We start from the raw sequence: 12,362 nt of genomic DNA on the forward strand, positions 1-12,362 counted from the left end.
CACAACTGAACGAATCCAACTGGATAGAACGGTGCAATGTTGTAGCTAAAGAAATGAATACAAAGAAAGCATGGCGCCTTTTTCGAACTCTCGTGGACCCCGCCCAAACCCGAGGAGAAGCGCAAAAGCAGCTCCGTCGAGCCCTGCACAGTTTTCAGAGAACCAACTCCCAGCTGGCTGATGATTTGTGTGCTAGATACCTATGTCGCACCACGGATCCCAACAGGAACGCATATGAATACACAGGTAGAGAAATCAGTCAGCTCAATGCCCCTTTTGAAATGTGCGATCTGAAAGCAGCACTGAAAAAAATGCGCAGGGGCACTGCCCCGGGCCAAGACCTGATCACGGTAAAACTGTTAGCAAATCTGTCAGACGATTCTTATCGGCATCTATTGCAATACATTAACGCTATCTGGGATGGCCAACCACTGCCAACTGAATGGAAAACAGCAGTTGTCACATTCATCCCCAAACCAGGCAAGCAAATCAGCACGGACAACCTCAGACCTATATCATTAACTTCATGTGCCGGCAGATTGATGGAAACAATGGTTAGAGACCGTCTCGCCACGTACCTCGAGAGCAAGGGGCATTTCGCAGATTCCATGTTTGGCTTTAGGCCCCACCTGTCTGCGCAAGATATCCTCTTGCAACTAAAACGAGACATTATCCAACCCATTCCCTCGACGCACAACGACAGAGCAATCCTTGCACTCGACGATAAAGGCGCATTCGACAACGTTAAACATGAAAGCATCCTGAAGAACTTGAGTAGTGTCCATTGCGGTAAGAAAGTATTTGCCTACATCAGAGACTTCCTCTCTGAAAGACTGGCGTTCATTCGCATAGATAACAAGGAACATGGACCATTCAAAATGGGGACGCGGGGAACTTTGCAAGGAGCTGTCCTGTCTCCGCTGCTATTCAACATTGCCATGATGAAGCTCCCGCAAGCATTGGCAGTAGTGGAAGGAATATATCATGCAATATACGCCGATGATATAACAATCTGGACGAATCAGGGCAGTTTAGGAGAAATTGAAGACCGCCTGCAGCAGGCCGCCTCCATTGTGGAGGACTATGCGGCCCAGTGTGGGTTGCAGTGCGCTCCAACCAAATCTGAATTTTTGCATATCAGAGAAAACATTAAAGATAGGACGACCCTGAACTTGATGGTATCAGGATCAACAATACGAGAGGTTTCAGAACTACGAATCCTTGGCCTTCTGATTCACAACAGAACAAAAAACAGCACCACGCTAGACAAGCTACGGAAAATTGGAGAACAGGTAGGGCACATGATCCGCCGAGTGTCAAACAAGCGTGGGGGGGCTACGAGGAAGGGACGCGATTCGGCTCGCCAATGCTTTTGTAACTAGCAGGATTCTGTATTCAATACCGTACTTACGAATGACTAAACACGAAGAGAACAGAGTCGATGCTATTCTTAGGAAAGTAATTAAGCGCGCACTTGATTTACCCATCAGCACTTCAAATCAGAAACTCTCTGCATTGGGAGTCTTTAACTCTATACAAGAGCTCCAAGAAGCCCACCTCACAAATCAATATACTAGCTTACGCAGACGCCCCCCGGGCGGCGCCTACTGGACCGCCTCTTGATCCGGCACGATTGCGAAATCGCAAACGCGGAGCGTATTACTGAACTTTGGAGAACAAAACTCTGGGTGTCCCCGCTTCCCCGCAATATGACCAGGGAGGCGCACCAGGGTAGAAGGCAAGCGCGCGCTGATGCACTTGAACAACGGCTTGGCTCCCGTAATGGGGTCTATTACGTCGATGTGGCCGGGCCGTCACCTAGGGGATACTACACGGCGGCGGTAATACATCAAGGAACGCAGGTGGACGGCCTCACTTTCAAAGCCACAAGCTCAAGTAAGGCGGAGGAGGTGGCCATTGCACTGGCAGTATCCCGTCCAAACTCAAAACAAATAGTTACAGACTCTCGAAGAGCCTGCGAGAGCTATCTTGCAGGAGAAATCTCTCCATTGGCTAATAAACTTTTAAAATTCAGCATCAGGAACCGCGATCCTACCCCAAAACGTCTTATATGGACTCCGGGACATCAGGGTCTACAGGGTAATGAGGCTGCACATGCAGCGGCCCGCGTGCTTACTTCCCGGGAAACTCCCCGTTCCCCTGATAGACCTGAACATCTCACACCTTTAACACGGTTTCGAGAAATCAAAGAATACTACATTGAGCAACGCCGCTTGTATCCCGCACCAGCGAAGGGACTCTCGAAAACGAAGGAGCGCATCCTGCGGCGCCTACAGACAAATACGCTGCTCTGTCCAGCCATACTAAAATATTATGACCCTAAAATAAGTGGGCAGTGCCAGTACTGTGGGGAAGTGGCCAACACTTACCATATGGTCTGGGCCTGCTAAATGAACCCAAAATTAACCCCCTTTCCCAACCCCACCAAAGAGGACTGGGAGACGACCCTACTCAATAGCTCCACACTAGAGGAACAGCGAACTCTAGTGCAGCGGGCTCGGGTGGCGGCCTCGACTAATGACGTCCCGGACTAGGGATGTCAACCAGCCCGGTGGGGATAAGGGCTATCTGGCACAGCCAGCATCAATAAAGGTTTTTTCCTCCTCCTCACTCAACCTCACTGCAGCTGCTTGGACATTCAGCCCTCCTTTGAGCCGCTATCAAAGTGTCGAGCAGCGCTGCACCGGGGAGGTTCCCAACGACCACATTGTAAAGGGAATCTCTCATGCACAAAGCACGAACCTCTCCTCTAAAAAAGGGTGTGTCCAGGGAAATCACAGCTTCCGGGAGGTAGCACACCATGCGATCCAGCAATAATAGCAGTATATAGGTGCCAGTTAATCTTTCTTCTGGCACTATTGCCTGTCCGTGTCGCAGCCAGTATCACGCAGCACGATAACCGGCCGCTTGTCTAAAAATCCTTCCTCCACTGGCATATTCTGGATTCCTTGCGGTGGAACGCCCCTGCTGACTGCGGTATTGACGGACGGTGGGAATCCTCTCTCCATCCTTGAGAACTAGGAATCGTTAATTTCCTGGAGATTCTTCCGGTGTATGGTTTACTGCAACCATGCATGACACTCCGCTATCGTCCTCTCCTCGGGTGGTGAACTTCTCCCTGTTGGGACGCAGCTTCTCGCCTGTTCGACTTTGGTCTCCATAATCACCTTTAGTGCACGTCCAATACTCGGCTGCCCTATGCCCCTTCTTCTCGCATAAGAAACAGCGATTTTGTCCCCGATTTTGCAAAGGTGTCTTCGTTTTCATAAATAAAAAAATCTTTATTCGTCGCAAAAAAATATACACGCATTGGGGTTAGTTTATCGGTTCTTAGACCGGATCTTTGAATCATTTCCTTCTGAGGCCGCTCCTTGCCAAAGTTCAACACAGCCTGAGCTTCGGCAAAGTTGTCAGCTGCTCGGGAGAGTTCCTGGATAGTTCGGCAGTTTCTTTCTTTCATGAAAACTCTTAATGAGGAGGAACAGCTCTTGAGAAATTGTTCAGCAATCATCAGCTCCCTAAGGCCATTGTAGCTTTTCTCTGTCTCTGCGAGCTCCAGCCAATGATTGAAGTACCCCAAGAGCCTCGAAGCGTACTGCTTGGTGGTTTCCCTATCTTCGGGTCTCGCATTACGGAATTTAACTCGGTACGCATCCGCCGTGTACAGAAACCGTTGCTGGAGTGCATGCTTTAATGTGTCGTAATCCAAGGCAGCAGTCGGGTCCATGCGTCCAATGACAGTCAATGCTTCCCTCGTCATGCATAGACTTAGCGAAAGCGCCCACTTTTCTCGGGGCCATTCCTGGCAAATGGCTGCACGTTCAAAGTATTGCATATATGCATCTAGGTCATCCCTTTCATCATTGACTGGCGGTATAAGCTTGTGGGGACTGCACACGTTTGACGCCCCGGATGCATTCGCTGTCGTACGTTAAGTGCAGCCTGCGGACCAACGGCACTTTTTGCAGTCGAAGCCTCAGTTCGACAACCTTCATTTCTTGTTCTAGTAGCTTTTGTTGCTGCTCTGCTTTCTCACGAGCTGCCTTATGTTCCTGTTAGATCAACTGCTGCTTCCATGCTATTTCCTTCTTCAGAGCATTTCGCTCTTTGGCAAGCTCATCGCGTAATCGTATATGCTCCTGCTCTACCCATGTCCTCAATTCTGCATCCTTCAGCCCTAGCTCTTTTCCAGTGTTGAGAACGTTGTCGTTATCCATGTCTCATCCTGTGTTTGAGCGCTGGCTATCGATGTAATTAGCCAATCCTGGCAAGGCTCACCAAATGTGACAGGTTCGTGTGGGCCCAGGTGCTCAAACGACAAGAGATGCGACGTAAACAACGGCAGCACGTTTATCCAACATAGACACACATATAAAAGAAGGGTTTACAATAACATAAATGATCTTGAAATCCTTTGCAGTGCTATCGTCCCTGAAGTTCCTCAGTTACAGTACGCGGTTCCCGTGACCTTGACACCACGCAGCTATTTAGCACCACACTGCATGTGAGTCACTCACACTTTGCTGTCGATGAGATGGTCCGTCCGTGTCGTCGTGTCACTTTGAAGTCATGGTGCTGCTATCACGACAATCGCTGGGACGGCTGCTTCGCTGTAGCGTCGCTGGCCAGATGCGTGCTTGCAACCATGCCCTGAACACCAGTAGGCTAGCCCCACAGCTAGGCCTCAGCTTGCCTGGCTTGGTTGCCCCTGGAGTCACTAACTCGTTCGCGGGTCTCAATGGTGATGCTCTTTCCGTCGTCGCCCAGCGTCGCTCGTCGTCGAGGTTCACTTTGGGTCCACTCGTGAGAGGTTCGGCGCCGCAACGGACCGGTAGCCGTCGCAACCCTCGATCTCTTCTGCTGTCTAGCTGCCTCGAACCGCCTGGCTTCTCGAGCGTTCTCGTTGTCTCCTTCTTCTTCCTCTTCCCGCTCCCTCATGAGCAGCGCTGCCACGCATAACACACATTTTCGTCCTCTTTTTACGTCTAAATCCTCGTACTAAAAAATGTACTCCACTCGTCACACACGCGCTCCCTATCGTCAGCTATAAAACAATTGGTTCTTAGACGAGATGGCACTAAATTTTTCATGCTGAAAGCTATGTTTCTCATAAGTGTTGACAGCTGGCATGAAGGTGGCATGCATTTTGTGACTTGCTTGCTCGAAGTTTGTCGGTATGTTGTGACACTTGGCAGTGAAGAGTAAAAAAAAATACTGAACAAAGCTATTGACGCTCAGATTTAGAGGTCAAATGAAAGCTTGGGTGCTGAAATTGGTTGACACAGCCTTGTTAGCAGGCAGGAACTAGCAGCATATAATGATTTTAAAGTGTTTTTCACAAACTATGGCTTGTAGAGTTCATGCCATGGACTAGAAGAAACGGTGTTCACTAGCTGCTATCGGAATCCCGGATACCAGTTTATGCCTGTTTCTTGCACCATTGTATAGCCACATACCAATGGCAGCATGGGACATTAGTGATGTCGCACTGCTCCTGCTGCTGCCGGCAAATGAGTGCCGGCTGCTCACCTCTGTTGCCTCTGCTGGCACACATACCAGAGCTCTTGCCGGTATTCACCTGCTGCACCCTCAGTCCTCCAAAAATACAGCCATCTATTAAAAAAAAAGAAATTAACGCTGTATTTTGGAATGGTTATGTTTCCCGAGTCAAATTTTGATGCTTCCTTCATTCTTTCCTTTTTTGTTCAGTGTACCAAATTATGCAGCACACATAATTCAAGCACTGCCCATTCTAGTTTACTGTTTGCTATAATTACTATTGGGGATTAAATCTCAGTGAGAGCCAACAGACAGTCAAGCCAAGGAAAGTGTAACAGTGCTCGTGCGTGTATTTTTTTTTTTGTGGGGCGTGTTCTGTGTTTGCGCTGGTAATTTTAATTCAGAGACGAGGAAAGTATAAGGGACATTATTTGTACTAATTGTGTAAAAACGTTGAAAAAATAGAAGTAAACGATTAGCTGAATTTGTTCCAGCAGGTGCCAAACTTCATGGAATAATGTGTCTGATGCTTTACCAATTCAGCTGTGGCGGTGATTGTCCTCCCGTTCACTTTATTTAGCTCAGTTGGTAGAACATCAGATGCGTTATTCGAAGGTTGCAGGTTTGGTCCCTGCTGATTGCAAGTTGATTTTTTGTCCCCTAAATTTCTGCACATTGATAGCTACTATAAATAACTAGGCTTGTGAAAATAGTAAATTTAAGTTCAAAGCGAATTCAGAGAGAGTGGTGATTTGGTCGAATAATTATGAATTGACTTTGAGTGGTATAAATCACTTATTACAAAGAAAAATTGCCATATTTGTCATGACTTTACTAATCTACACAATATATACTAGATTTTTTAATTGAAATGGGCAATGGGCAGATGTTAAAAGGTTCAAATGAATGTGGAAGCAACATTTCATAGTAGCAGGATTTGACTTTTGGTAGAATGAAAGTGATAATGTAAAATTGTCACATTGTGGCTATACATTAAGTTTTAAAATTTACTTAGAGCATATAAGTCATAATAAGCTTTCAAATTTTAAAAAATTATAAATTTATTTGAGGGTTTTATGTTCATTTAACCTTGAGGGTTCGTGGAACTGTGGATTTTTTTGGATATGTGTTTTCACTGCAGAGAAATACTCTGCTGCAGTGCAACCACTTTTATAGGGGGTTAGCTGCGTTCTAATACACATACATCTATTCGTTCATTTTGAATACTTTGAAATTTCCAATAAGTTATTATTTAAATTGAAATGCTGTAATATTATTTCAAATATTCTAAATTGACGAATATTCATAGCAGCCTATAAATAACGTTCCTATCCAGTCTTGGTCTGTTGGCACTCATTAAAGTTGTGTCTTACAAAAGAAGAGCAAGCCCTTTAATTCTCTTTCATTTGTGGTTTACAGATTTAAATTGTGCAATTATTCTGTTTCAGCTCTTCCACGACTTTTTCCTCAAGATCCAGCACTGCACAATCCATCCACAAGCAGGGCTCTAGGCAGCAGTGGTTGTGTGAGAAGCAGCAGTGGCAGCATCAGCTACCAGTGGCTTCCAGATGCACCCCAAGGCTACGGCCCTTACTGCCGCCATTAAGTTCTGGCAGTAATGGCAGTAGCTCCAGCAAAGTACCTGTGAGTGATTTGATAGCTTTAAAGCTTATATGTGCCTGCAAAGTGTTATGTATATGGAGAGCTTTAGATAGGTGTTCCTCTTTTGTGTTTTTCTGCTCAGCTTAGCATTGTTAGGCTGTGTGTACTGCAAATGTGCCCTATTCTGAGAGAAGGGCACAATTTGCAAGGGCTGTCACTGCACTTAACAGGACCAAAGATGAAAGGATGCAAAATGTGTAAGTTTAGGTGTAAAAGCAACTATGCTTAATGCGTAGAGTCATATTTGAGCTTTCTTAGTCAATTGTACTCCTGCAGAGAAAAAAAAAAGTCATGGTTTTGCCAAAAGGGCGAACCAATGAATGCGATAGCAACTTATTCGAATGTTTTACGAAGCGAGGTTAGAATTTTTTAGAGCAATATTAATTGTAGTAAACATGCGCTTGCTAAGTAAACAAGTTTCCTGTGGCGCAGCCATAGCAGCAAATTACAATGTTATACGAAGTGAGGCTGGCACTGAACTCATGTAGATCCAATCTAACATAACTTTACAAAACGCTGGTGTAAGAGAACATGGCTGCTTCAGATACACTTTTGGCATTGTTTTTTTTTTTTGTGTGTGTGTTGAGAGCACAGCCTGTAGAAAATTCTGCCAGCTATTAGGGCAATATCCGCACGCTGATCGTGTGTTGAGAGCACAGCCTGTAGAAAATTCTGCCAGCTATTAGGGCAATATCCGCACGCTGATCGTTGCCATGATAGCACGGCAACCATATGTGCTCCTCCCCCCCTCCGCCTTGTCGCTCAGAAGAAAAGCGCACGCACAGATGACCCCAGCCAAAAAGGCGATGTTCGTTCTTCCGAAGAAAGAGGAGGCTAGCACATCTTTCCCCGTGTGTGTGTGTGTGTGTGTGTGTGTGTGTGTGTGTGTGTGTGTGTGTGTGTGTGTGTGTGTGTGTGTGTGTGTGTGTGTGTGTGTGTGTGTGTGTGTGTGTGTGTGTGTATGTATGTATATATATATATACACATACACACACACACACACACACACATATTATGTGAATGACAGCAGCGGCAATGGCAAAAACCAGCCAGCAATAAAAAGAAAGTTGCTTGTAGTATTAGAGGAGAATTGATAAGTAAGAGGAGGTTTAAAAGTGAAGGACAGCTGGTAATGCTGCTTTGGGGTTAGTGAAGTTGTGGATTTTGAAGCATCAATGCAGGCTTAATTAGTTTGTAAATGGTAAAAAAAATTGCATTTTATTCTAAATAGCCCGTCGAAACTTGGTTGTCTTGAAGATCATTGGGGTGCCACGTTGGTCAAATACTTTCAAGTTCATGATATCATGCTTTGTATTCGCTAAAACATGCAAACTATGCAACATTCGAATTCGTGTTGTCTTGCAATAGTCGATCTGCCATTTTGAAATAAACAGACTCAAGTTGTGAAAGAAATGCCTAGAAAATGTGGAGGGATTAGAGACAGATTATTACAGCATTGGCCTTAATCGAAGTGCTTTAATGCATGACAGGCCTTGTATGTCTAGAGCTCACTTTAATTATAATGAAAAAAATATGCACAATGGCTGTTAAGCGGAGCAATATGCTTATTGCGTTGCTTCAGTGGCTGTACGGCATTTCGCTGCTTCATAAGACAGGGTTTGAATTCTAGGAATGGGTGTTGCATATTGCACGAGCAAAACAAAAAAAATGCTTGAGTAAATAGGGGATAAAAACGAACCAAGCATATTGCAAAATAAGTTATCATAGCTACATGGCAACAGACAACTGGAATTGACTTATTTTTAAGGAGAGAGCCTCGCAGGCAGTTTAATATATGCGCATTGTGTACTTTAGGATGTAATCGTGGCTCTCCAGTGAGTCTATCGAGGCAGTTGGTATTCCATGATGGGACTCCTCAGTGCAGAAACAGTAGATGAGAAAGGGAAAGGTCATAGACAAGTTTTTCCTCTGTTTTTTTGATTGTTTTCATTTGGTGTTTTATCACTGAGAATGCATAAGTTCGCACAGATTGAATTGATTCTATATGCAGTTCCAAGGTTGATTCAACTGCCATAGTAACTCGTGTATTGGAACACTACTAAATGCTGTATATGTTTGTTAACTTGACTCTGGGTACTGCTATATTTATTGGTTTGATGGGAGTTTTTGACCCGTCACGGTGGTCTAGTGGTTAAGGCACTCGGTTACTGACCCGCAAGTCGCGGAATCGAATTTCGGCCACTGCGGCCGCATCTTCGATGGAGGCGAAAATGCTTGAGGGCTGTGTGCTTAGACTTAGGTGCCCGTTAAAGAACCCCAGGTGGTCGAAATTTCCGGAGCCCTCCACTACAGCGTCTCTCGTGATACCCAACAGTTATTATGATCTAAATTTATTTTTACAAATGAAAGATGTCGAGATAAACCTTAGCTATATTTGTGTACAAGATCAATTGTGAATCTTGTTGTCAGTTACCTTAATACTTTTAGTATATTATTTTGCAAATAGTAAATTTAATTGGAGCTGTTAAATGATATTGAGTTACTATAGTCAAATCTCTATGTGAACGCTGTACAATAAACCTTAGATTTAAGCAAGCTGTTTTCATTTCTCGGTCTTGGCTGCATTGCGAGCGTCTTTTTCGTGATTCAGCAAAACAGCGTGCTGATGAAAATATTGATTTGAATGGGGCCTCAATCACCCCTTGTGCTTGCTAAAAAAATGCTTGAAGGACGCTAGTGTTTCGCCTTCAGGAGTAGAACATGATAGTGTAATCGGGCTTTGTGCGTGTCACCTTCTCAATTGTTAGCCTGCCTTAGGTTCTTGGTGCATGCCGCACCTGTTTTGTAAGAAAACAAACGACTGTACATGTAATGTTGGCTGTTTCAAAGTATCCTAGAATGCCTACTGCAAGTACAGTTGTTAAGTGCCCACTACACAATAATAATTTTTTTTATAAATCGACCAAGGGCCCACTATGTGTCAGTGAGGCCACACACGAACCTATGCAACTGCTCATTTTGATGTGTTTTTGCTGCTGCTTCTGATTATAAAACCGCTACTGCTGATGATAAAATATGCTTGAATGCGTTGTAATGGGTGGGTTTTTAAAACACCCTTTTGTTGCACAATTCATGTTTTGACGCTGGGTGTGATTCTATGCTTCTGCTATGCAATATTAAATGCTCTGAGGAGGCTTTTTCTATAACATGAAATTGTTAAAGTATTTTTTTTTTTTTCGAAGCAGTTTCAAGAAATAGTGTGGCTCTGTCGTAGAACACCTAATTGCCATGTAGATGGCCTTGATTAGATTTTCACTTAGACCTGAAGATTTTTATTATTTCTTTTATTTGCATCGTTATCTATTCTTCAGTCACAGACAAAATGATAACTTTTTGCTCACAATTAACGACGCCGTCTCTGACACTGACATTGGAATTTTTGTGAACCAGGCTCTTTAGTGTTGTTGTGTTAAGACATACAGAGGAAAACTGACACTTCAGTGAGCAGCTCAGCCAAATCTTGTGATCTAGCATGACAAGAAGCACTTACAAATGGAACGCAATATGGCCATTTTTTCCATCTTACTTTCTTCGTACAAGGTCCAGTCATCACTTTCTGCAGTGGGTGGAGTGCCAATTGCATGTCACATTACAGCAGCTTGCTGCTACAGTCGAACCCCGCTACGACGAACGCCGCTTCAACGAAAATCCGCTACAACGAGAAATTCACGGTTTCCCGTCAGCAGTCTGTAGGAGTCAATGCATAAATATTGTCGCCACAACGAACACTTTTTCTTCTGCGGTCCCGCTTTGAAGAAATTTCACAATGCAACTCCAGGCTCAGATATTTATTGCTATACAGGAAACCCAATCTTTTACACTTTGATGTATTTTGAGAACCTGAAAATACGTCAACGAAGTCTGAAACACACGTTGGCACCACACGAAACCGCCGCTGTTCTGCAATCATGGGTGCCATCATTGCTCGATAGCGATTGCAATGAGACTGCCCTGCTCATGGAGAATTGCCCTGCTTTTGCCACTGGCTTGTTTTCGAGTCACAGACGATCCGAAACTGAAGCTCAGTTGCTCAGTTTATGGTTTCCTTCATGCAGCTGCTGTGTGCAACTGCGGAGCGATGCCTTTTTCTATTCCATTGCTTATCATTTTATTTGCGCTTGGCCAGTGTGGTACCTAACCAGAGCAGCTGTTCATCCACATTATCAACCAAATCAGCCAGCCACGAGATTTGGATGATAAGAATGGCATAGAATAAGGCGAAAGTCACCGCTCCACGATACCACGCCTTCTAGGCACTGTCGGGTACACTTTGACGGCGAATGACTGCTGGTGTTAACGTGTTAATGCTACTGTTTGGTACACTTCCGAATGCGGTTGTAGGCGTTATTTCCGCGGTTCTCACCATGGCCTTGCTATTCATGACTGTGAATTGCGTTGTGACGCTGCTGGAAACGAATAGAAAGCACCGGCCACTTTTTTAATTTTAAGAACAAACATTCCTTTGGTTAGCTACTTCAGATGAGCTATGTTTTTTTTCGATTTCACTACAACGAAATATTTTCCGCGCCCCGTGAGTTTCGTTGTAGTGGGGTTCGACTGTATTGGCCAGTAGCCTGTAGACAAACAGAGCGCTGTTTGAATCATGCTTGTTGCCACAGGGCGTCTTCACATGCTGGTGCACGCTCCATTTTTTATTCTGTATTCCTTACTCATCAGATACACAGTAGCACCCAAAGGCGTTGAGCATAGCGTTGACAACACTAGTTCATACCAGAATCGCACTGGTAAAGAGCGATTGCATTTCGGGACGCACACTGGCGTAGCTTCTTGCCCATGTGTCATCCCTTTTTATGTAGCTTCCAGTGCAATCAACAGGACGAAAGAGGAGACAAAGCACCCGAAGTGTGTGACAAATCCCTGTAACTCCACTTTTTCTTGACGGATTCGAAAAATTGTTGCACGGATTGATTCGAAAAGCAATGAACTCCTATAGTCGAGGTCATTTAATTATTACTTGGAAGAGTGGTTCAATATCTATTTGACAAAACCCTCATGCAGTGCATAAACACGCGTGTTTCCTTCATTACAAATAAGATTGGTAAGCTTCAGTAACCTTTGAAATGGAAACTTTGCTAGTGGATGGTAAAAGGCACTGCCGAGCTAACAAAATAGAACACGCTGCTATCATTGTTGTGGTA

At 44.6% G+C, this 12,362-nt stretch overlaps 1 protein-coding gene across 2 annotated transcripts in view; it reads left to right on the top strand.

Moving 5' to 3' along the window:
• LOC119161318 (uncharacterized) overlaps positions 1-12,362 on the top strand; it is a 47,077-nt gene that overhangs the window by 23,893 nt on the left and 10,822 nt on the right. For both annotated transcript variants that reach the window (XM_075879496.1, XM_075879498.1), the window contains exon 9: positions 6,969-7,164. In XM_075879496.1, coding sequence (XP_075735611.1) covers positions 6,969-7,164 — 196 coding nt within the window. The remainder of the gene's footprint in view (positions 1-6,968; positions 7,165-12,362) is intronic.

This window comes from Rhipicephalus microplus, chromosome X (assembly GCF_043290135.1).
Source record: "Rhipicephalus microplus isolate Deutch F79 chromosome X, USDA_Rmic, whole genome shotgun sequence".
NCBI classification, from domain to species: domain Eukaryota; kingdom Metazoa; phylum Arthropoda; class Arachnida; order Ixodida; family Ixodidae; genus Rhipicephalus; species Rhipicephalus microplus.